The sequence below is a fragment of the Salarias fasciatus genome, chromosome 18 (assembly GCF_902148845.1).
Source record: "Salarias fasciatus chromosome 18, fSalaFa1.1, whole genome shotgun sequence".
NCBI classification, from domain to species: domain Eukaryota; kingdom Metazoa; phylum Chordata; class Actinopteri; order Blenniiformes; family Blenniidae; genus Salarias; species Salarias fasciatus.
This window is the reverse complement of record NC_043762.1, coordinates 18,256,507-18,282,549: the sequence shown is the minus strand read 5'-3', so window position 1 is coordinate 18,282,549 and position 26,043 is coordinate 18,256,507. Positions and strand designations below refer to the sequence as shown.

The 26,043-nt window shown below is 45.4% G+C and overlaps 2 protein-coding genes and 1 non-coding gene across 3 annotated transcripts; 2 read left to right on the top strand and 1 right to left on the bottom strand.

Annotated features, from left to right (window-relative positions):
- The first annotated feature begins 48 nt into the window (after window positions 1-48).
- LOC115405400 (THAP domain-containing protein 1 B) lies at window positions 49-2,401 on the top strand. The gene is made up of 4 exons (XM_030114966.1): window positions 49-455; window positions 843-1,002; window positions 1,270-1,442; window positions 1,592-2,401. The coding sequence occupies exons 1-4, from the start codon at window positions 306-308 to the stop codon at window positions 1,973-1,975; spliced, it is 867 nt and encodes a 288-aa protein (XP_029970826.1). The 5' UTR covers window positions 49-305; the 3' UTR covers window positions 1,976-2,401.
- A 3,049-nt stretch (window positions 2,402-5,450) lies between these two features.
- Window positions 5,451-5,523, bottom strand: trnaf-gaa (transfer RNA phenylalanine (anticodon GAA)). Its single transcript has one exon. It is a non-coding gene; the product is annotated as a tRNA-Phe (tRNA).
- A 16,702-nt stretch (window positions 5,524-22,225) lies between these two features.
- Window positions 22,226-25,571, top strand: selenop2 (selenoprotein P2). The gene is made up of 4 exons (XM_030115078.1): window positions 22,226-22,480; window positions 24,720-24,932; window positions 25,098-25,206; window positions 25,308-25,571. The coding sequence occupies exons 1-4, from the start codon at window positions 22,254-22,256 to the stop codon at window positions 25,569-25,571; spliced, it is 813 nt and encodes a 270-aa protein (XP_029970938.1). The 5' UTR covers window positions 22,226-22,253.
- Window positions 25,572-26,043: the final 472 nt, after the last annotated feature.

The following is a 26,043-nucleotide window of genomic DNA, read 5'->3' as shown; positions in this document are numbered from 1 at the left end:
CACTTTTGAACAGGCGTTTTTGGTGGACACACATAAACAGAACGTCAAGAGAAGCGAATGGAAGATGTGCGCCATTTTGGCTCAAACAAAGTCAGAAACATTTTCTCTCCTTATATAGTTTTCAAATATTTTCATTAATGACTGGATAAAACATTCGGAGGGATCACTATAGTTTACTTGGGGTGCTGTTTGTTATGGATGCAACTTTTTAATTGTTTCAACAACGCGTGAGTAGTAAAAACAATGATTAGGAGCGTTTAAGGGTGTGTTGAATTGAGAGTTGCTGTTTGATACACTTGTGTGCAATGGGCGGCTGTTCTGCACCAAACTGCTCCAATTCAACCAGCATAGGCAAACAGCTCTTTAGATTCCCCAAAGACGCAGCACGTAAGAAGAAATGGGTGGTGAACTGTCGCCGGGACTTTGAACCAACTCCTCACTCCAGACTGTGTGAAGTAAGTTCACAGAGATGCTCCGTTTACAGGTTGTGCGTCTGCTCATCCGGGTCATTTATGGGTCAGGGCAAGAGGGCAAGGTGTGGGCTGTCTGCACAGAATGAGTCCTGCAGACCTGCTGATGCCAGATACTCAGTCTTTCATTTGTAATATCTTCACTGTACTTATTTAGATGCATATTATTTACATATTTCGGACTCAACCCATGCAAAGTAACATGTTATATACATCTATTGCTTGCACTTTCAATGTCAGACTATTGTGATTTGTCATGTTATGTTTCATTATTGATGTTTGAATAGCATTCGATAAAATTGGTCATCTGTGTGAATTATTTCTCTATTTAAATGTAATTTTTCACTGAACCTTGTGTCTTGTCTCTTGAAGGATCACTTTGAGCAGAGCCAGTTTGAGGAAGTCGCCCGCTCTCCAGTTGGTGGAAAGAAGTTGAAGCCCAATGCCATCCCCACTCTGTTTCAGTTTGGAGAAGCTCCATACCCTGCAGTCACTGCCTCCTACATTCTGCTACCTCTGAAACCCGAACCAGGTGTTTGATTGAACACAGAACCAGACAGGGGTCTGGAGCCACATGTGGCTCTTAAGCCCTTCTGTAGTGGTTACCTGAACCTTTCAGAATATTCTGTGTAAATGAAGATTTTTCATTTTTATTTTCATGTGCATACTGCACTATTTTTCAAAACACAGACAAAAAGAGAAAAAAATGCTAAAATTGGTTCTAAATTGCTAAAATTGAATGAATGCAGATGTCAGTGAAGAGTCACGATGCTAATTTTAGTTTACTTATGTTCAACAGAAAAGGAGGTGAAATTTGGGGATCACGGCTATGCCAGACGCACCCCTCTTCCTGGCCTGGAGGAAGAAGATGCCGACAGGACGCCAGAGGACCAGCAGCCTTGCACACAGTGTCAGCTCCTGAGGAAGCAGTTGGAGCAGGAGATGCAACACACCGCGAGGCTACAGAAGGAGGTAGAATAATGTTCTTATTTTCTTTTTCTATTACTTCAAAGTAATGTTTGTTGGCTGACTCTCCTGACACTGTCATTTCAAAAATACAAGAAAATCAGCAGGTAGAGAATAACAAATGTCAATCCATTTGTGTTTCTATTTCCTTTCAGGCAGAAGAAATGAAGAAGCGCCTTTACCGGCTCGACCGGATCGAGAAGGGTCTCCAGAACTTCCTCTATGAGGACCAGATCCGGGCCCTGTCCCTCAGCAAGCGTTCCCGTCGTGCCGTGTGGTCTCCAGAGACAATCCTGAAAGCCCGAAAGATCCGCTGTGCAGTTGGCACCAAGGGATACGAGTACCTCAGAGAAATCGGATACCCTCTACCCTCCTACAGGACTCTGTGTAACCGCCTAGAGACAAAGATCATGGTGACAACTGACATCAGCTGCGAGGAGCTGGCGGAGCTGAGCCTCGGCCTCATGGCGACGTGTGACAGTCCCACAGAGGGCGTCGGAGACAACGACGAGGAAGAGCTGATCGGCGTGTTGTCCTGATCCCTGAACCAGCAGAACACTGAAGGAAGTGAACAGTTTTTACATGTCGTCGTCACGGCTTCAGTGTGTGTGTAGCATGTAGCCCGTGACAGTGCACACTGATAGGCTGTTTACACTGAACGGCATATATGAGTGTACTGAAAGCATGTTAAATGACTTGTTAAATTGGACCCCTGAAGCTCCCTGTGGGCAGATTTGCACAAGTAAAATGTTGGTTAAGTTGTTTTAAGAGTTTGTGCTTCTGATTTGTTTTTGTTTTGAAGTGTTTCAACTTTACTCCATATCCCGTCACTTGGGTGAAATATCAAAGTGGTAAAGACAATAGAGTGGGCGTCAAGTCTGTTTCCTTTTTTTAATGTGTAAAAAATGACTTATGCGTTGTGTGTATCTGACACATATCAGACAGCTTTAAAAAGCATTGTTGCCTTTATTACATTTAACTGGAGATGAAAACAAACCCAGGACTTGAAGACCTCCGGCACAGTGCCGGAAATCCGGCGTGGAGATATTTTGATTTTTTTTTTTTCTCTCTGTGACCAGTCACTAAGTGACAGTTCTAACTACCAGTGGTACTCAATGTTCAGGAGTTTTAGCCAATCAGAGCGAGTTGGGTGGACCTTAAGTGTTTCACACTATGGACAAAGCATCTGATTGGTTTCTGGCCGCGCTTGTCACTTCACTGGCTTCTCTCGTCTCGAGGCAGCGCTAAATTTCCAGCAGTAGTTTTTGTAAATGGAATAACTTTACAAAGTTATTTATCAAAATCAGTCCTTGCTTTTTGCTGTCATTAAGTGACTGTTGTTAAGACAGAGCAGTTGACCTCTCATTAAGCCCCGTCCCCTCACTCGGACCAACAGTGAAGGTCTCTGACAGGCGCTGACAGCTGTCACAGCAGGAGAGACGGTCGGTGTCGGACTGAGTGTGGAGTCCCAGGACAGGGCTGTCCCGGCCTGGAGCCCCACAGAGGAGCACATGCTCTGTGTGTTTCCACCAGACGCTAAGCGAATTTTTCTTGCGATGAGATTACATACAAAGTAAATGTAATGACCAGTGTTGTCACAGATTACTTGAAAAAGTAATCCAATCACTGATTACTGATTACTCTTCAAAAAGGTAATCTAGTTACTTTACTGATTACTTCAATATCAAAGAGACTTTTTACCGATTTCCTCCCTTTGCTGCCTCAACATAAGAGTGACAACTGGTTGTTTAAATAATACTTTATTGAAAGTGCACAAACTTGAAACATGAACATGCTTTTTTGTTTCTGTTTCATTGGCTTTACAATACAGAAATTGGTGTATAACACGCTACACCTGCAGGCTGGCCTGACATCATGAAACTGTAACTGTTTCGGAAAATAAGCTTTATGAGCGAGGCCGATCGCAGAAACTGTAAATAGAGCCGTGCACGCCCGGAGATAAGCCATAGGCGTTTCCTCTGGAGAAGCCGTCGAGATGGTCTGGCACACGCGCGTTTTTCAAAAGAGAAAATCCTGTATTACACCTTTAATAAATGTGACCCGGCGTTTTGTCCTCCCCTGGGAAAACGTGACATGCGACGTCACCCCAAAAGCAAGAGAAACATTTTCTCTTAGAAATCCACATATTGTAATGAATCTTGAGTCAACAATAATCAGTTAAATGTGCTGTTGGACCATTCTTCCTGAAGGTGCCACTCTAAGATTAGATAGGTGGCTGAAGCCAGCCTGTTGGTGTTATGTTCATGGACTGTTGGAGAGAGTTTGAGTGGAGAGTTTTGGCATGGGTTACCGCCGCAACAGTAGCCCTGTGTTGATTGTCTGCTTGGCCTAAGTAAAATAAAAAAGGCATTTGGAACGACCTCAGGACGTCTGGTGCTTCGTGGATTGCAGAACATTACAATATACAGTGTTTCCTGCAGGATCAAAGTTTGGCCAGGGGGGAGCGAGTGGCCTGGGGGGGGGGGTTACCTAAGCAAGATGGCGATTTGACCCATCTAAGATGGCCATTTGAAACCCAGCGCAGCCCATCCTGTCCTGTTTTCTCTGACATCACGCCCTTACGCAAGTTAAACCCCTCCCACAAGAACGTGCGACGAATGCCCCTCGACCAATCACGCTTAGAGCCTCAGGGGCTCTTCTGATTGGTCAAAGATACCTGGAGCTGTCGAGATTCCTTTTCAGCTCAGAACAGAGACAGATGGAAACGCTGCGCCCTCGCGGTAGTGCAGTTATGCTGATGTTTGTCCAACAGTCCTGTCCTGTGTGCACCTGGCTTTCTGTCTGTCCGTCTCTGTCCGTCTCTCTCTCTCTCTCTCTCTCTTTCTCTCTCTCTCTCTCTCTCTCTCTCTCTCTCTTTCGTGTGCTGTGCATTGATGGTGCGGTTTTTCCTCTTTGTTGTTTTTATGACTTTTTACTGTTCAACACTTTGCGTTTTTTTTTAATGAATATGAGAAGTGCATTTATAAATAAAGATTGACACTGAGATGGCTCCGCCTGCCACCATCGCTGCTCTGTATTTGGCATGGAGGAGTCAGCGTCGGCTAAGGGTGAGGCGCTCAAGGTTGAACGACAATCGCGTCATTGCACTGACTTTGTATATAATCTCATCGCACGAAAAATTTGCATCGCGTCCGTTGGAAACACAGCAAGCGTGTTTGAGCTCCGTGGAGAACGGAGGCAGACCGCCAGATCAGAGCGCAGCCCGGGGGAGGCGCTCATAAACAGATCAGAAATTAAGTGTCTGAGCTCTGTGGCGAAGCGTTTGGAGTTCACATCCTGACAGTCCTGGACGGAGGTTGTTATATGGCTAGGGAAAAGAAAAAAAAATCCCCCTATCGTCTCTCATTGTTTCCTCTTATCGACAGGTCGGTTGACTTCCCAAAAATGTTGGACAGTGGTGGAAGAAGTACTCATTTTGTTTACTTAAGTAAAAGTACAGATACTGGGGCAAAAAAATACTCAAGTAAAAGTCAAAGTACCCAAGGAATAATTTAGTTCAGTAAAAGTACAAAAGTACTTGCTTTAAAATTTACTTTGCAAGTAAAAAGTAAAAATATTTGTTTCTGATGAAAAAATGCAAAATATTGAACATGAATTGTGAATGTAGTAAATACTCAAAATAAGAACCAGGCAAAACACTGTCTGCTCAAATTTATTTAGAACAGAGCATTGTAAACAAAAGCTTTACAAGCTAAAAAATTGTGAACTATTTACAATTCTGGCATAATATTTAACAAGACAGACAATTCTCTTGGCAAGTATTTTACAGGTTTTGTGGTTCAACTTCAAAAGAAGTTGATTTTCAAAGTTTTTAGAATGGAGACTTGCTCTTTTAGGAAAGATGATCAATGCTTTTGTGTTTTCATTCCAGAAACATTTACACAGCAATGGCAGAAACACTAAAAACAGGGAACTGTTCCATTGTCCTTTCACAGTAGGAAAGAGACAGTTTAGAGACCTGATGTACCCTGTGACTGCAAAGTTCTTATAGCCTGCAAAAACCTGGGATTTAACCAGGGACCTTTAGAACTTCAGTCTAACACTCTCCCAAATGAGCTATTTCGGCACAAATTGCTCCTAAAATTCAATTTGATTGTGGCTCAGTAGATTTGCAAGAACACTAATAAGTCATATTATGTCATATAACGTACCCCCTCATACTACATATAACTCCTCCCCCTCCTCCTCTCTGGAGGGCGTCGTGCAGGTTGACAGTTTGAGTTTAAGCGAGTTTAGAGAGTTCAGGTGCTTTGCCATTGTAGCGCGTACGCAGTCAGAAAATATGGATTGCTGCACTGCTTATTTGGCAACCTCAGGAACTCACATACCGATATGATTGGCTCTGGAACCCAGAAGTGTGACAGTCCAGCCCCGCCCATCGGAGTTATTCTGTCCTGAAATTGAAACTTTTGAAAGAAACAAAACTTGGTGAAGACATTTGTTGATGGAGACAACAGATTATTGAAAGGGAATGTTTCTTCGATGACATGTGAAAAATGGAAAGAGTAAATTTCTTAGTTATGGTGCCTTTAAGCTATCAGTTTGACAATGGCAGCGTTCACACATTCACTGATTGGCCTCATCATTGGGTTTATTGGAGGAAAGCAGTGGAATGCCTTTCAGGCTTTGCACATTTGCGTTTCTGCATACAAATTTTAATTGACAGCCATCTTACACTTTAAAAAATGCTCCCTATCCAAAATAATGTAATTCAAAATTAATTATGCGCATTTATGTTTTTCCAAAATTATTTGGAGCCCCTAAGAAATCACTTCTGGTCTCCAAGTGGGGTCGGGACCCCAAGGTTGCGAATGGCTGCCGTAATTAATGGCACTATTGCACATGCGCGAGGAGACGGACTATATCAACAGTGGTGGCTAAACATCTGTGTACTTGTCATTGTTCATGTGTATTGTTTCCTGCATCCATATGTGTGTGAAGTGTCATTACTAAAACAAACAGCCCCGACTTGTGGCCTGATGTGAAAACTACAGAATTTCAGAATTTCAGTTGTCAGAATTTCATGTCAGCATCAGTTTGAAGGGCTGCAGTCAGGTTGAATGGTATCTGCCAATGACTCCTTTTCACACAGCAGAGGTTTTTCAAGAGCTTTACCTGGACAAATGCATACAGATATTGATAAGAATCTTCATACTGCCCTATGCTGATTATTGGATCTTGGTTATTTCTTTCTGCCATTCAAAGTTGCAATTTACACTGACATATATGTTTGATGAAATACATAAGTGTTAACTTTCTCAAGAAACTACATATTGTTATTAGAAGTGGATGTTAAAGGGGAAGAGAAACACACAGAGTACTCCTGATCTATGGAAAAATGGGATAAAGACCTGTAATACATACAATTTCTCATGAGAAAGAAATTTCAAGACAAAACAAAAAAAAAAACAAAACAAAAAAAAACACTGGTAGTGATTCAGAGGAGGAGAGGTTATCAATAGACTGACAGTAACACAAATTGGTGCAGGTGTGGACACTGAGTGGTGATGGACAGCAATGTGGAGTGTGTGTGTGTGTGTGTGTGTGTGTGTGTGTGTGTGTGTGTGTGTGTGTGTGTGTGTGTGTGTGTGTGTGTGTGTGTGGAGATACATGAAACACAATGACTCATCCGTGCCGTCGGTTCAACCTGCATCACCCAATATGTACACAGAAATGTATTCAGAAATAATCATTGCTCCTGTTGCTCTAAATGGTTGCATTTGAAAAAAAGAATAAAAAAAAATAGAGAGAGGAGCCACAGGATAGGAAGTAAACACATCCTGGCGCTGGAGCTTTCTTTCTTTCTTTCTCCGTTAACTTTGATGCTACAGCTGTATAATATGTCTGCATAGATATGCTTCAATCCATCCACTCTTTTCATGATATATTTCTACTGAGGCTCTCCTTAAATAAATGTCTGGAGGGAACAAGCCTGTGCAGAATGAGCAGAATAAAGTCATGTCTTATTTACATATGAGACATATTAAAGCCGCTCATTAATTAGAATAAACTGGCAGGTTAATTCCAAATAAAGATTTCAGGTGCTTTCATGGTCATTTTAAAGCATAATTAACTTATTTTTTTCTTAGAATTAAAATTCCCATAGTCATAGCCACCCCACCCTCCACACCGCGCAAAGCAGCTCGGGCTGCTCCAGCCCAGGGCGCTAAACCAGCTCGGACCGCCACTGCTCTCAGCTCCTCCGCTTGAACAACGAGGATCAGAGTCCACAGCGCTCCATCTCCGGCTACAGCCTCCGTTTCCTCACCTCGTCTGCTGGAAACTCTCTCACGGCCGTCAGCGGGGCAGCAGGCGGGGAGGGGGTGCGGCGCGAGGTTCCTCGGCTCGGTCTGACCCCGGAACATGAGCTCGGAACCGGACCTGTCCGCGCTGCGTCCCGCCCTGCCGTCACGCCGCGTGCCCGCCGGGTTCACAACCCGGCCGTAGCCCGGGTCGGGCGGTGGGGTTTAATGTTCGCTCAATGCAGACTTTCAGTACATTCGTATCGTGCATGCATGCGCACATCGCATACACACACGTTCACATACTTTTCTTTTTCAATCTGTGTGAAAGCAGTCTCGACTGAAGTCCAAGTCAAAGCTGTAAGTCAACTCGAGAATCATCAAATTCATGAACCGAGTCAGACTCGATTCAGGAATCATGAACCGAGTCTGACTCGATTCCAAGTCATGTGACCAGAGTCCGACTCCGTTTCTATAGCAACTCTTTGATCCATTTAAATCTGCAGGCCAGTTTGAACTGGATTCCATTTTAAATTTTTGCGACCTCCAGTGCAGACATATTGCTTCTTGCTGTCCACCTTTATGATCCAGCCATTAGAAAACTGCTCTTGTAATTGCTGACCGAGCTTTTACCTTCCAATTCTTACTGAATTCAAGTGTTCCAGGGCGTTTTACGGAGGACAAACCCTCAGGAGAACCAACCACTCACTGAGAAATGTAAGAACCTTTGTTTTCAAGTCAATATTTCGCATTATTACTGGAAATAAACAACAAAAGTGTTTTACATCAACATTTTCTGAATTGGCAACACTCCACAACAACTTTACTGGCTTTTACTGTTTCATTTTGCTCATATTGTTAGATTTAGCAGATGTGTGTGTGTGAGACAGGTGTATATTGGACATTTGTGAAAGCAACATGTTCTGAACCGATGTATTTACAGCAGTCATCCAAGATGAACCAGCTTGGACCGAGTGGGCTTCATCGAGAGCCTCACATGTGCCCCCAACTGGGGTCCCACGCATGTGACCGCCGAAAGTCCGACGTGCGCCCGGGTTATGAGCCCTACTCTCACCCCCGACTGGAACGCCACCCACGTCCCCTGCAGGAGCTTACATGCCTCCAGCAGGAGCCCCACCCGCTGGGGCCCCAGGTATGGAGATAATTTTGTTTCTTTATTATTCAATCAATCATGGAAACATGGAATCAGACTTCCATGTAGTGGCTGCGCACTTCCTGGCAACAAATAAGGCCAAAGCCAGAAACTTCTTTTGAGTTCTTCTCAAATGAGCTTCAGTATTTGTTAAATCCCCAAACAAGCACATTTGAGGACATGATGAGAGATGTACTCCCAGGAGTCTTGTTATAATGTCAGAGAAATCATGCCAGAATGTATTAAGTTTAGTGCAAGACCATGTGCAGTGCAGGAAGGAGCCCTCTTCAATACCACATCTAAAGCATAAGCTGGATATCTCTGGACATTTGTTTATATTCATGCAGCTTCTCTGGCGTGATGTAGGTTTGATGGAGAAAGTTATAATTTGGTCAGCCTGTATCTGGAATTAATTGTGGTAGTTAAACTTTTTTGACATAAGTCAGACCAGAACTCTGGACGAATTGACATATTCAAGTCCAACTCTCATCTCTCCCTTGACTTATGGAGAGCTGGTTTTGGCGTATCCTCCATCAGGAGAGAGTACACTTTTGAAATAAGACGAGGTGCGTTGCCATCATGAAGTCGTCTCTCCAGCTCACTGAGTGTAGGCAGAGTCATTTGATGTCCAAGAGTAGTTTTACGAAAGGATCTTAACTGTAAGTAACAGAAGAAGTTTCTGCTGGACAGATCAGACTTCCTCCTCAGGTCCTCAAAAGACATAAGAGATCCATTCTCATAACAGTCCTCCAGATACCTCAGACTCCTTTCTGGTGCCAGATTCCAAGGTCTTATTGTCCAGTGACATGGGTATGAGTCCATTCTGTTTCAGAGGTGTTTTGGGGAACAAATTATTTTCCAGTCCAACATTTTTACGACCTTCGTACCATGTTTTGATGACATGTATTAATACAGGGTTGTCAGTTCTAATAGAAATAGTTTTGGGCATCCACTTATAAACAAAATCCGCAGGAACAGTTTCTTTGAGTGCATGCATTCCAATTAAAACCCACGGTGGGATATTTTCCCTACCAAAAAGAAAAGAAACAAGTTGCATTTGGGCTGCCAAATAATGCTTTTTCAGATTTGGTAATTTAAGACCCCCCAATTTAAAGTCCCAGGTAAGTTTTTCAGTTGAAAGCCTTGGAGGTTTACAATTGCATGTGAATTGTCTAATATGTTTATTAAGGTTCTTAAAAAAACTGAGTGGTAATGGAATCGGTAAGGACTTGAAAGAGGTATTGCAGTCTAGGCAATATGTTCATTTTAATGCAATTTATCTGGCCAATCAAGTTAATAGGTAGATTTATCCATTTTTTCAGATCCTCTGTTATTTGACTAATTAGTGTCACATAATTAAGATTGTAAAGATTCTTAAAATTTTTATCCACCATTATTCCAAGGTATCTTATCCCCTCTGGGGACCATTTAAATGGGCTCCTCTGTTGATATTCCACATAATCAAAGTCTGAGAGGGGAAGAATTTTTCATAATTCACTTTATATCCTGAAACAAACCCAAAATTATGTAAAATTGATTGTAATTTAGCCAGAGAATTGAACGGGTTTGTTAAATACAGAATAATATCATCTGCCATAAGATTAACTTTATGTGTCGTCCTACCCACTTTTACCCCCTTTATCTCTGAATCTTGCCTGATTAACTCAGCCAAAGGCTCGATGGCTATAACAAAAAGGCCAGGGGATAAGGGGCAACCTTGTCGGCTCGACCTGTTCAGGGGGAAAACAGTGGAAATTTGTCCGTTAGTAATAATTTTAGCTTGTGGTTTTCTATAAAGTGTATTAATCCAATTAATAGAATAAGAACCAAATCCAAATTTAGATAACACCTTGAATAAATAAGGCCATTCAAGCCTGTCAAAAGCTTTTTCAGCATCTAAAGTGATAGCTATACTGGGTTCAGCACTGGATGTTGCCTCATGAATAATATTAAACAACCTGCATAAATTATTGGCAGAGGATCTCTTCTGAATAAAACCCACCTGATCTGGGTGTATCAGTTTTGGTAAATATTTACTCAGCCTATTTGCTAGAGCTTTAGAAATCACTTTATAATCAGTATTCAAAAGGGAGATCGGTCTATAAGATGAGCACTTTAGGGGATCTTTGTTTTTTTTAGGGATCACTGTAATTATAGCCAAAAAAGGAGTCAGGAAGTCTTTGTGTTCTGGATGCTAGATTTATTACATCCATAAGAAGAGGCACAAGCAAATCCTTAAACTCTTTATAAAATTCAGGAGGAAACCCATGTTCCCCTGGTGATTTATTGGATTGTAAAGAAGATAAAGCCTCCTGAATTTCTTTTGAAGTAAATGGGAGATCTAGATCCCTCTTGTCCTAGATTAGATAAAAATGTATCTACTGCAGACAGATCTTCCGGCGATTCTAATTTATATAGATTAACATAAAAGTTTTTGAAGGTTTCATTTATTTCTTTTGGATTTTGGGTAATACATCCACATTCATTTTCAATTTGATTAATTGTTTTTAAACTTTCCTTCCTTTCTAACTGCCAAGACAGGACCTTTTGAGCTTTTTCCCCCCAATTCATAGTGCCTTTGTTTTGTTCTCAAAATATTCTTCTCAGCTCTATAAGTACTTAATGTATTATACTTAAGTTTTTTTATTGACTAATAAATTGTAAGTGTTTTTATCTTAATGATGTTGAAAATTTTTCTCCAGGCTCAGAATTTCACTCTCTAAAATTTCCAATTCTGCTGTCTAAGATTTTTTTTTAAGTCTATTTGTATAGGAAATGATCTGTCCTCTTAAATAAGCTTTTAATGTATCCCATAATATGAAACTATTTGGTGAGGAGGCGCAATTTGTTTCACAAAATAGTTTGATTTTTTTTCCCTGATAAAAGTACAGAAGTCAGTTTTCTTTTGGAGGGTTGGATTCAAAGGCCACCTGTATAAAGTTGGTCCTTTTTCTGGCATTTCTATAGATAGAGTAAGGGGGGAATGATCAGAGAGAATCCTTGGTAAATATTCAGACTCTAATGCTCTGTAACTCAACTGTGTTGACAGTAAGAAAAAATCGATTAATGTATGTGAATTATTACGGCCCGAATAATATGAGTAGTCTATGTTTTGGGGCTGCATCTGCCTCTAGACGTCTGCTTGATTTAAATCATTCATAAATGACAAAGTAGTTAAGGCTGAGTTTGTTTTGGAAATGGAGGTTGAAGATTTATCCAGTACTGGATCCAAACAGAAGTTGAAGTCTCCTCCCATAAGAATATGTTTATGACCTCCTGAAAAATGTCCTGGATAAAAGAAACATCATCATAGTTTGGAGCATAAAGATTTAGCAAAGTCCATTGTTCTGAGTAAAGTTGACTATTTATCAAAACGTAGCAGCCTAATGGGTCAGTAATTGTATCATGGATAGTGATGAGAATATTTTTATTTATCAAAATAGCGACTCCTCTTGCCTTGAAGTTAAAAGACAAGGAGAAAACCTGGCCTATCGACCCTCTCTTTAATTTTTTGTGCTCTTCTATAGTGATATGAGTCTCCTGAATAAAGGCTATATCAGTTTTAATATTTTTTTTAAGTATGTTAGCACTCTTTTTCGTTTGACAGGCCCATTTAAACCATTAACATTAAAACTGACAAATTTTACAAACTTGTTCATGAGAAAAAAAAGTGGTTTGACAGTAATATACCTCATAGCCTCTCAGCAAAAAACCTGAAGAAAATGCCTCTCTTACAATAAAACCAAGCATAAAAAAACAGAAGAAACTAAACCCTTCCCCTCCCTTTAAGTACCGACTCCCCGAACACTCGGCACAATCCAAACTTACCAACCGGGATCTCCACTTAACGCTTCCGAAACACAACATACTTAACTAATACTTCGCTCGACCAGGAGCCCCAGGTACATAAACTTATAATTATTCATCATAAAATAACACAATATAAACATTTTCACACCCGCTCTAACTATGAATGTAATGGTTGAAACTGCCTTTCAAGTGCAGTACCCAAACAATTGCTTTTTTGATAATATATCCAGAACCAGACGAGAAGAAATAACACAACAATAGGAGAAATTATGAATCATGAATAAAAGATCACTTTGTGGTGGGTGGGTGTGCTCTGAAAGAACGAAGCCGATGCCGATATGAATGAATGACCTGAGCGAATGAGCTCATTGCTTATGATTAATAGTGGAGATTAATGTGAACACAGGACTGAAGGGAAACTGCTCAAAGTCAAGTTTGACTCCGCGAGATTTGGAAGAGTGAGGAGCCGATTCTCTGATGAAGAATCTTCTAGTCTGTTCTACAGCGACTCCACACACTAGAAGATCAGGAGAGGAAGATCTGGTGCGATCTGTCCTCTGTTGTTGTCTAGTGTGTGGTCTCTGAATCGGGGAAGACTGAAAAAAAGGCTGTAATGTGTACTGGCCTTTACCGAATGCGGAAGCAGCCAGCAACAGCGTGGAGACAGGCGGTGGAGTGAGGTCAAAACGACCAATAGGAGCTCTTCTCTCTTCCACCAGTGTTGGCCCCGCCCACTGGGTTCAGTCAGATTCGCAAGCAAAACTTTTGGATTTGCAAGCAAAACTTTAGAATTCAAAACCAAAGCTTTTTTCTGTTTTGATCTAAAAAAAAAAAAAAAAAAAAAAAAAAATTGGTGGGGTTGCCACTTAAATTATTTAGTTCTCAGATCTATTCAATTTGATTGAACTTTTATTTTTAAATTGCAACTTTATGTTTTTTGGTCTTGCAAAACCGTTTTTGATTGATTGAATAATAAAGAAACAAAATTATCTCCATACCCAGGCACTTTCCCTGTGAGAGCCCCGTGTGCACCCAGGGTACGAGCCCTACGCTCACCCCCAGAAGAAGCTCCACCCAGGGCCCCAGTAGAAGCCACACCCAGGCACCCAGCAGAAGCCACACCCAGGCACCCAGCAGAAACCCCACCCGCTGGGGCCCCAGGCACATTCCCGACAAGAGCCCCGCGTGCGCCCAGGTTACGAGCTCTACATTCACCCCTGGCAGAAGCTCCACCCAGGACCCCGGCAGCAACACCAGCCAGAGCCCCAGCAGAAGCCCCACCCAGACTGAAAAACAATATGTGGCCCCAGCTGGAGCCCAACGCACATTCCCGGCGAGAGCCCCATGTGCGCCAAGGGTTTCAGCCCTACATCTGCCCCCACCAAGAGCTCCATCCAGGCACCCAGCAGGAGCCCAAACCAGATCCCCAGCAGAAAAAACATATTCGGTCTGAGCTGGGGCCCTGCGCACATTCCCGGCACCAGCCCCACATGCGCCCAGGGTTTAAGTCCTACATGTGCCCCGACCAGAAGCCCCACCCAGACTCACAGCAGTAACCTAACCCAGGCCCCCAGCAGCAGCCCCACCCAGGCCCCTCAGGTCCCCAGCAGTAACCTCACCCAGGCCCCCAGCAGCAGCCCCCCTAAGGCCCCCCTCAGACCACCAGCAGCAGCCCTCCTCAGGCGCCCCTCAGGCCCTGATCAGGCCCCTCAGGCCTCCAGCAGCTACCCTCCTCAGGCCTCTCAGGCCCCCAGCAGCAGTCCTCCTCAGGCCCCCCTCAGGCCCCCAGTAGCAGCACTCTTCCGGCCCCACTCAGGCCCCTCAGGCCTCCAGCAGCAGCCCTCCTCAGGCCCCCCTCAGGCCCCCAGCAGCAGATCTCCTCAGGCCCCTCAGGCCCCCAGCAGCAGCCCTCCTCAGGCCCTCCTCAGGCCCCCAGCAGCAGTCCTCCTCAGGCCCCCCTCAGGCCCCCAGCAGCAGCCCTCCTCAGGCCCACCTCAGGACCCCAGCAGTAGCCCTCCTCAGGCCCACCTCAGGCCCGCAATAGCAGCCCTCCTCAGGCCCCCCTCAGGCCCCCAGTAGCAGCACTCTTCCGGCCCCACTCAGGCCCCTCAGGCCTCCAGCAGCAGCCCTCCTCAGGCCCCCCTCAGACCCCAGCAGCAGATCTCCTCAGGCCCCTCAGGCCCCCAGCAGCAGCCCTCCTCAGGCCCTCCTCAGGCCCCCAGCAGCAGTCCTCCTCAGGCCCCCCTCAGGCCCCCAGCAGCAGCCCTCCTCAGGCCCACCTCAGGACCCCAGCAGTAGCCCTCCTCAGGCCCACCTCAGGCCCGCAATAGCAGCCCTCCTCAGGCCCCCCTCAGGCCCCCAGTAGCAGCATTCCTCCGGCCCCCCTCAGGCCATCAGCAGCAGATCTCCTCAGGCCCCTCAGGCCCCCAGCAGCAGCCCTCCTCAGGCCCACCTCAGGCCCCCAGCAGCAGCCCTCCTCAGGCCCCCCTCAGGCCATCAGCAGCAGATCTCCTCAGGCCCCTCAGGCCCCCAGCAGCAGCCCTCCTCAGGCCCCTCAGGCCCCCAGCAGCAGCCCTCCTCAGGCCCACCTCAGGCCCCCAGCAGCAGTCCTCCTCAGGCCCCCCTCAGGCCCCAGCAGTAGTCCTCCTCAGGCCCACCTCAGGCCTCCAGCAGCTGTCCTCCTCAGGCCCACCTCAGGCCCCCAGTAGCAGCACTCCTCCGGCCCTCCTCAGGTCCACCTCAGGCCTCCAGCAGTAGCCCTCCTCAGGCCCACCTCAGGCCCACAGTAGCAGCACTCCTCCGGCCCCCCTCAGGCCCCTCAGGCCTCCAGCAGCAGCACTCCTCCGGCCCCCCTCAGGCCCCTCAGGCCTCCAGCAGCAGTCCTCCCCAGGCCCCCCTCAGGCCCCCAGCAGCAGATCTCCTCAGGCCCCCCTCAGGCCCCCAGTAGCAGCACTCCTCCGGCCCCCCTCAGGCCCCTCAGGCCCCCAGCAGCAGCCCTCCTCAGGCCCACCTCAGGCCCCCAGTAGCAGTCCTCCTCAGGCCCCCCTCAGGCTCCCAGCAGCAGATCTCCTCAGGCCCCCGGTAGCAGTCCTCCTCAGGCCCCCCTCAGGCCCCCAGCAGCAGTCCTCCTCAGGCCCCCCTCAGGCCCCCAGCAGCAGGTCTCCTCAGGCCCCCGGTAGCAGTCCTCCTCAGGCCCCCCTCAGGCCCCCAGCAGCAGATCTCCTCAGGCCTCCAGCAGCAGCCCTCCTCAGGCCACCTCAGGCCTCCAGCAGCAGTCCTCCTCAGGCCTCCAGCAGCAGTCCTCCTCAGGCCCCCCTCAGGCCCCCAGCAGCAGCCCTCCTGAGGCCCACCTCAGGCCCCCAGTAGCAGCACTCCTCCGGCCCCCCTCAGGCCCCTCTGGCCTCCAGCAGCAGTCCTCCTCAGGCCCCCCTCAGGCCCCCAGCAGCAGATCTCCTCAGGCCCCCCTCAGACCCACAGTAGCAGCACTCCTCTGGCCCCCCTCAGGCCCCTCAGGCCTCCAGCAGCAGTCCTCCTCAGGCCCCCCTCAGGCCCCCAGCAGCAGTCGTCCTCAGGCCCCCCTCAGGCCCCCAGCAGCAGCCCTTCTCAGGCCCCTCAGGCCCCCAGCAGCAGCCCTCCTCAGGCCCACCTCAGGCCCCCAGTAGCAGCACTCCTCCGGCCCCCCTCAGGCCCCTCAGGCCTCCAGCAGCAGTCCTCCTCAGGCCCCCCTCAGGCCCCCAGCAGCAGATCTCCTCAGGCCCCCCTCAGGCCCCCAGTAGCAGCACTCCTCCGGCCCCCCTCAGGCCCCTCAGACCTCCAGCAGCAGCCCTCCTCAGGCCCACCTCAGGCCCCCAGCAGTAGCACTCCTCCGGCCCCCCTCAGGCCCCTCAGGCCTCCAGCAGCAGTCCTCCTCACGCCCCTCAGGCCCCCCGTAGCAGCACTCCTCCGGCCCCCCTCAGGCCCCTCAGGCCTCCAGCAGCAGTCCTCCTCAGGCCCCCCTCAGGCCCCCAGCAGCAGCCCTCCTCAGGCCCCCCTTCGGCCCCTCAGGCCCCCAGCAGCAGCCCTCCTCAGGCCCACCTCAGGCCCCCAGTAGCAGCCCTCCTCAGGCCCCACTCAGACCCCCAGCAGCAGCCCTCCTCAGACCCACCTTAGGCCCCCAGCAGCAGTCCTCCTCAGGCCCCCCTGAGGCCCCCAGCAGCAGCCCTTCTCAGGCCCCCCTCAGGCCTCCAGCAGCAGCCCTCCTCAGGCCCCTCAGGCCCCCAGCAGCAGTCCTGCTGAGGCCCCCCTCAGGCCTCCAGCAGCAGCCCTCCTCAGGCCCCCCTTTGGCCCCTCAGCCCCCAGCAGCAGCCCCCCTCTGTATATATTGATTAATGTACTGTCATCTTCATTATGAAAATGTTAAAAAAAAATAAAAGAAAAAAGACAAATGTTGAGGAATGTGTCTTTGAAAAGTGCAGTTTGCATGTTCACATGATCGAAAAGGAGTCTGAAGAACCTTTTAAGCCCACACCTTAATATGAAGGCTTTCAGTTTGTTTTGAAAATTCTACAACTCTGTGTGTGTGTGTGTGTGTGTGTGTGTGTGTGTGTGTGTGTGTGTGTGTGTGTGTGTGTGTGTGTGTGTGTGTGTGTGTGTGTGTGTGCGCGTGTAGATACATGAAATACAAAGACTCATCCGTGCCGTCAGTTCAACCTGCATCACCAACAACCCAGCTTCACAACCTTGAATCTCAACATAAAATTTGCAACACAAAGTGCTTCACGGATTAAAAGCAAACCTGCTCCACCCACTCCACCCACCAATCCGTCTTCCCCAAAACCAAAGAAGATATAGCACAAGAACACAGACCCCCCCCCCCCAACCCTCCACCATAAACTTATGAAGTGAGTATTAAAAAACAATATAAGGCTGGGCACAGATGAGTTAGAAGAGGAAACACACCCAGGAGCCATCTACATCGAGAGCAGCAGGTCGCCCACGGCAACCAGGGCTCCTGCACAGGACACCCGGAGAAGACGGGGAAGTGATCCCCAAATCTCCACCAAGAACCCACAGCACAGCAATCTGGCAGCCACAAGCGAGCCCCACTGCCAATGCAGAGGGCTCCCTCAGAGGAAACACTTGAAAATAACAATAGGTAAAAACATAAAAACTTAAGACTAAAAAAGGCTAAATGAGGCTAAAATATAGAGTAGAGCACAAGCATTATAAAATATTAATAGGATAATGAATAAATACAACATAAATAAGATAAATAAAACAGGTGAATAAGTAACAAATGATACCAAATCAAGACTAAACTAAAAATAAATATCAGTTAAAAGCTAAACCAAAAAGGTGGGTCTTGAGCCTGCTCTTAAAAATGTGAACATTCTCTGTGTCCCTGAGCTTTCGCGGCAAGTTCTTCCAGAGTTTAGGACCATAGAACTTGAGAGATACCTCACCCTGAGTCTTTAAGTTAACATGAGGTATTTGGAGGAGACGCTTGCCACAGGAGCGCAGGGTCCGCGGAGGCTGATAGGGTAAAAGCAGATCTGAAAGCTAAGAAGGCCCAAGACCATTAAGACACTTAAAAACCATTAAGAGAACCTTAAAATCGATCCTGAGAGACACGGGGAGCCAATGCAGCGATTTTAAAACTGGTGTAATGTGGGCCCGCTTTCTCGTCCTCGTCAGGACACGAGCTGCTGAATTTTGTAAAAGTTGTAAACCTTTAATGCTCTGCTTCGGAAGACCAGAAAGAAGCCATTGCAATAGTCAATATGACTGGTGATAAAAGCATGCATTAGCGTCTCTGTGTTGGCCCGAGAGAGAATAGGGCGGACTCTGGCTATGTTTTTTAAGTGATAAAAACCAACTCTGCTGATGTTCTTAATGTGTTAGATAAAATTCAGCTCAGAATCGAAGATCACACCCAGATTTTTCACTTGCGGTGATGGATTAATAGAAAATTCTTGTAGTTTAGGTAAAATGTGGCACTGGCAACAGGAAAAGGGTAGCACACACTCTGTCAGCATAGATAAGATGCTCTCAATCAGCATTCTGGAGAATGCACTCATCCTGCTGAGTCAACTTAAGCTTTCTGTGCAGTTCAAGACAACATTTAACAATGAATGCATTTAGAAATGATAATCAAACAGAATATTTCCAACAGGAGGTGTTACTGTCCATCAGGCTTGAAAAGCTTAGATTTTCTCTTCATGGTTCCCCAAATTTGAGAAGACTTGGAGACCTCTCTTAAATGACATTGAATCATTGACATCCATGCCTGATCGTGATGACTGAGCCCTCCCTTCATTTTATGTTTTATTTATTTATTTCGATTAATTACTTTGATTTTTTTTTAATGTCATTTAGCTATTTTTTGTTGTTTTTCTTTTGTTTTTGTGTTTGTTGTATATTCTGTGTTGTTTACATTGGGACAACACACATTTGTTGAGAACCTCTCTCCTTTGGGGTGGGGTAGGGGGTGGGTATATGTTTAAAAATATTGGAAAAAATGATATTCTGGTAGTTCTGTCCATCACACTGTATCATATGTTGTATTGAAATTGCTTCCAATAAAGATAGTTAATGAAAAAAAAGGTACTCTGTAATGATCATCCTGCCCCCAGCCAGGGATGGGATTATGTTTTTTTGTTGCAAGAATTCCGTAAGACATTCCGTAAGTCACGCCGAATTGTGCCTTATTTTTCCTGCTATTAAGCCAAATTGTGTGTTGAAGGAATTCGGCCTGGTTCAATATTGTAAATAATGAGGAATGGACCGTGTTTCACCGCTAAAAGCGCCGTGGCCCGTGTGCTTTTTTGACGCTCGGCTGGAGCGCGGTGTGTTTGCCGGCGTTTATGGAAGCAGTGTGTTAACATGCCCAGCCCTAAAATAAATAATATATATTCAACGAAGTAACAAGCTTTTTGGGAAAATGTAAGGAGTAGAAAGTACCAATATTTAGATTCAAAATGTAGGGAGTAAAAGTAAAAAGTTGTCAGAAAAATAAATACTTCTAAAAGTAAAAAGTACCTGAAATTTTTACTTAAGTACAGTAACGAAGTATTTGTACTTCGTTACTTGCCATCACTGATGTTGGAGAACACAAAACATTAACAATAAGTTGTTGGGGAAGGCTTTGTATTAGTACTGGAGCAGGTCTAGTGGTAGGATGGGAAGATGAAGACCTGGCAGCGCTGTCAATGGGATTTAAAGGATAAGTTCGGTTTAAACAGTTTTCACGTTGTTTATAGAACGAAGTAGAACAATATACTGACCCCGAATGCTTTTCTGATCCGATCAGCGCTTCGAGAGAAATTTAAATCCAAGGTCGAGCTGCAGACATCCGTATACTGTTAGCCAATAGGGCATGTGTGGCGCCGGCTCCCAAAACGGCTTTAATCGTCCAAAAATTCATTAGTTTCACCAATATTTCCTCATGGTCCACTCACACATCTCCTCCACCACAGCCTGGTGTCGCAAAATACATGCTGTTGTTGCGGGTTTACAGATCTCTGAAGTGAATACGGTGATGTGGATGTAAACTGAAGTACATTCACCAAGAGACACAATAGGTGGCGCTGTGCACCAAAGTTGTTGCCACCCACTCCAAAGAAGAAGAAGATCTCTGCACTTCAAACATCTTCTATAAACGTCTATATGAGTATATTGTTCTACTTCGTTCTATAAACAACATGAAAACTGTTTAAACCGAACTTATCCTTTAATACAGGGGTGTCCAAAGTCGGTCCTGGAGGGCCGCAACCCTGCATGTTTTCCATGTCTCCCTGCTTCAACACAGGTGATTGAAATGAGGCTCGTTATCTGGCTTTCTGCTGGACTTGGCCATGAATCATCATGACATTCAGGTGTGTTGAAGCAGGGAGACATGGAAAACATGCAGGGCTGCTGCCCTTCAGAACCGACTTTGGACACCCCTGCTTTAATACTTTAATAGTTCCGGATGGATGCGTTGCACTGTCTGTGACTCATGACCCCCACTCCCCCCAAAAAAATTTCAGGCATGCGATCTTTTCCTGCTTCAAGCCCTGCAAACCTCAACTCTTCATTAAACTGTAGCGACTCCTGCCTAGTTGTGTGTGTTGCTTGGCTCCCTGCTGGATTAAACAGAAATGTTTTACTTTGCCTCAGGTTGGACTTTGAATAAGTTGCTCACAGTACAGATTCAATATTTGTCATTTTTTATCTTGTCATGTGACCTGAGTTGAACTGAAGTGTAAATTATCATTGACCTTTGGCCTCTGCTGTCCTACATAAATGTAACCATTGGCCTGTTTGTTGCGCTGGTGTTCATCTCTACACTGTTCAAAGCCTGACTCACACAGTGAGGTAAACATTACTCATGCTGGCGTGGTGATGTGTGGCCTGTACGCTGTTTTACTCCGTTCAGCGACCTTCTGAGATGTGCCAGTATGAAAATTTAAGCTTGAGTTTATCTGTTAAACAGCTGTTTGCAAAAAAAAGAAAGTCACAAATATGAAGTTTATGGTGTGATTAGAGAAGAAAGATGATCAAATATGATACAGTCATTAGGTATGTATAGAGATATACTAGTGAAACGAGATACAAATAAAGAGGGGATCCCACAGCCATCAAAACGAAGCCTTGAAAAGCTTCAGTTGACTGTAATATATGTCACATTTGTAGCTCTATTTGCACATGTTTGCTTTAAAGTCCCTCCACATGAAGTGTGTCCCGGCCTCTCATTCTCTCTCTCCCTGTTTGATTTGGGGGATGTGCTTCATCAGCTCCGACTGTTTAAAAGCAGCGGGGCTTCACTGTCAGTCTGTGTGGGTCACCGGGCAAAGTGCGAACAGAGGTAAGAGCTTCTTTTACAGAAGAACACTACAGTTTTTTTACTTTTAGAATTATCAAAAAAATTGTATTTATTTAATTAGTCTTCAATCAAAATGCTCTTTTTAAAATGTGACCTTTGAATTTTTGTTTTTTGCTTCCAGTTCAGTAAAAAGTCGTGTGTGTGCTGCTTGCAACTCAACTGCTTGGATTTGAATTATTAACAAAAACATTGCGTTGAGACACATTGGAAGTACAGTTAACATGACTGTGATCCAGCTTGTAAACATCTCTTTGTCTTTCTGGCAGTGTGTGTGTGTGTGTGTGTGTGTGTGTGTGTGCATGCCAGCTTTGTGTGTCCTCGTGCCCTCCGCATTCTTCTATCTGTTGTCAGTTCACCTCATAATAAACTCCTTTTGTAGATAATCTCTGCATGTGAGGACGGAGACAATGAGGGTGTACTGTTTTAATTATTTTGGGATCAGACTGACTTGGCGGTTTGGTTCAGGCTGTGAGGGAACGCTGCCAAAGCTCTGGATCCCGGGCTGCACGGCCCGCACTTCAACACCATCCAGGAACTGCATTTTTCGTATGAGCGCCGCACATGCAAACGTTGAGCTTTGGGCTCATTTTTATTCATGAAATGAGAGAAATGTAACATTGCTTTGCCTTGAACCTATCTAGTGAATTGTTAGCTTAGTTGTTTTGGAATTTGAACCCTGCTGACTGGAACGTGGTTTGCTGCTCACTGTTCTCCCAGGTCTGCTCACTCCAGGCAGCCAGAGAGGGACGATGCGTTCTCTCTCCACGCTGAGCCTGCTGGCAGTCCTGCCAGGTCTGCTGTGGGCCTCACACACCACTCTGCTGGTGGAGGGGGACAACGACGCCTCCAGGATCTGCAAACCCGCCCCCCACTGGGAAATCAATGGAAAGGCACCCATGAAGGGGGTGCTGGGAGGCGTGGCTGTGGTGGCCCTGCTGAAGGCCAGCTGACATTTCTGCCTCACTCAGGCCTCCAAGTAAGAACACACAGTTCTCCAATGTCCACTGTACTTTAATGATACACAAATCTGCATCACAACAGGAGGAATGTTGAATGAAAACACAGAATAAAGCATTTTCCCATCTGTGCATGAAGGAGAAAGAATCCAGCGCAACATTACATTACTGACGATATGTTCTTATATAGCCCTCTTAAAGGTGCTGTAGGCAGGATTTTGCTAGTCAATGCTAATTTTTCTGTGTTTTCTTTGGATTAAATGTTAGAGTATCCATTGATAATCCTTTAGGAGTGTAGCATAATTGCAATATCGGAAGGGCACAGCATTTCCATCTGTCTCTGTTCTTAGCTGAAAAGGAATCTCGACAGCTCCAGGTATCTTTGACCAATCAGAAGAGCCCCTGAGGCTCTAACAGTGATTGGTCGAGGGGCGTTCGTCGCACGTTTTTGTGGGAGGGGCTTAACTTGCATGAGGGCGTGATGTCAGAGAAAACAGGACAGGATTGGCTGTGCTGGGTTTCAAATCGCCATCTTAGATGGGTCAAATCGCCATCTTGCTTAGGTAACCCTAAGCAAGATGGCGGAGATGCGAAATCCTGCCTACAGCACCTTTAACCTGTTTGAAACATGGCTACTTCAATGATACAGAGTGATATAAAGAGCTATGCATAAACATCCTAGTGACGTGTTTAGATCATGCTCCAGGGGAACGAAAAACATTTTGCATATAATTCTACAAAATCATTGAGTTTGCAGTCTGATAAAGCTGGTGAGTGGATGTGGATATTTAAAGAATCTAACAGTAGAAGGCAGGAAGCTCGTAAATGTTCACAATGTCTCATCGACATTGTCACCAGTCACCAGTTGACATTGTCATCATGTATTTTTTTATGCGCACAATATTGAATGTGGATATATTTTTGTGTAATAATACCAAACACAACTGCAAATTGTAATGAGTGAAATCTCTTATGTACTCATGTGGCCAAAATTGTTGGTACCCTTTGTTTAATTAAAGAAAAATTCACAGTGGCCAGAGAAACCACTTGAATCTGACAAAAGTAGTAATAAATAAAAATTGGATGAATTTTAACTAATGAAAGGCATTGCTTTTCAACCATGCTTCAGTAGAATTATAAAAAAAAATAAACCTATGAAACAGGCCTGGACAAAATGATGGTACCCCCAGAAAAGACTGAAAATCATGTGACCAAAGGGACATGTCAATCCAAGGTGTGTCCACGAGTTAACATCACAGGTGTCTACAATCTTGTTATCAGTCAGTAGGCTCATATATAGGGCGACAGGTAGTCACTGCACTTTTTGGTGACATGAAGTGTACCACACTCAACATGGACCAGAGGACGCAACGGAAAGTGTTAGAAAATTATAGACAAGCATATTAAAGGTAAGGCTATAAGACCATCTCCAACCAGTTTGATGTTCCTGTGGCTACAGTTGCACATATTATTCAGAAATTCAAGATTCATGGGACTGTAGGAAACCTTCCTGGATGTGGCCACAGGAGGAAAACTGATGACAAATCAAAGAGATGGATAATACGACTGGTGACAAAACAACCCAGAAAAACTTCTAGAGAGATTAAAGATGAACTTCAAGCTCAAGGAACATCAGTGTCAGATCAGACCATCCGTCATTGTTTGAACCAAAGTGGACTTCATGGGAGACGACCAAGGAGGACACCATTGTTAAAAGCTAAAAACACCCAAGAATGGTTAAGAGGAAAACACTGGACTATTCTCAAGTGGCCTTCTATGAGCCCTGACCTAAATCCTATTGAACATCTTTGGAAGGAGCTGAAACATAAAAGGCACCCTTCAAACCTGAGGCAACTGGAACAGTTTGCTCATGAGGAGTGGGCCAAAATACCTGCTGAAAGGTGCAGAACTCTCACTGACAGTTACAGGAATCGTTTGATTGTAGTGATTGCCCCAAAAGGTTGTGCAACTAAATATTAAGTTAAGGGTACCGTCATTTTTGTCCAGGCCTGTTTCATTAGTTTATTTTTTTAAAATAATTCTGTTGAAGCGTGGTTAAAAAGCAATGCCTGACTTTCAATGGTTAAATTTCTTAGAATTTTTATTTATTACTACTTTTCTTAGATTCTAGTGTTTTCTCTGACCACTGTGAATTTTTTTCATTAAATGAAGGGTACCAACAATTTTGTCCACGTGTGTAATCATTGTAAATGACAGTTAAATGACGATGATTCTCCCTCTCCCCATATCTGAACGAAGAATCGGAGGCCTGCGTGCTAAGCTGACCCGCAGCAACATGACAGGCGTGCATTTCATGATCGTGAATGAGCGTGATGCTCACTCCAGAGCGATGTACTGGGAGCTGAAGAGAAGAGCGCCGCCGGGAGTCCCCGTTTACCAGCAGGCGCCTCTACAAAGTGATGTGTGGGAGGCCCTGGACGGAGACAAGGACGACTTCCTGGTTTATGACAGGTAAAAACCAACTTTCCGAACCTTCTGTTGCCATGTGTTGTCAGTTATTACAGTATAGGCAACACTGACTTAAGGACTGGATCATTTTCCAGTTGACTGGGGCAAATTGTACCGTATACCCCCGTCTGCACTCTGCTTCTCTGTCTCTGCTCCCTGTTCCCTCAGGTGTGGTCTCCTCACCTTCCACATCGTGCTGCCTTATAGTTTCCTGACTCAGCCTTACGTAGAGGCTGCGATCAGAGCCACTTACTACAAAGACATCTGCAACTGCTCAGTAAGGATGAACAGGCAGTGTGATAAATGCTTGTGTTCACAAATAACTGGCTGTAAATGGCAATATTGCTTACAACACTGCTCGGTTTCATTTTTTCACAGTCATCCTCCATTCTATCAAGTGATGGATTCAGCGACTCAAACAACGGCACACTTCAAGTTAACGGCACCCAAACAGGGCCGACGCTCGTCCCAGACAGTGTCGACCAAGGAGACTCATCGTTGGGGACGGCTCGTCCACACCATCACCATCATCACCACCATTATCATCATCATCATCATCAGCATCAACCACACAATCACCAACATAGCAGAGACCAGGATCCAGTCCCACACCGCAACCACAGCGACCACAGCAGGGTGTAAGTGGGAGAAAACCAGTTAATCCGCCAGTGTTTTTAATTAGTTTTACTCAGTCTTTTAGTCAGAATATTGATTTCTGAGCTTCTTATTTTGAACATGCACATTAAGAGTGATTCACAGAGCAGCTGAGTCTGCTTCGAGCAGTCATCACATTGCGGTTTCTTTGCCAGAATTTTCATTTTTAATTTCTTTGTGTGGAAACAGCAGCCAGGTCTCACTGTCTTCTCCCATTAATGAAGTCTCCAGCTGAGCCCTGCCTGCAGGAAGCTGCAGACGGATGTGTGGAAGAGGCAGAAGGGACTGATGCTCGCTCGCGCCCAGACAAAGGCTAAGGATGCTGTGCATGATGGCCGAGAAAACCTCAGTGAGATGACGGTTCGAAACAGATTCAGAGTGGATTTTCACAGTTCAGCTACTTTTGTTTTCTTTTTGGAAAGTGCTTTTTCTTTTTTTTCTTTTGAGTATGGTTTAATGA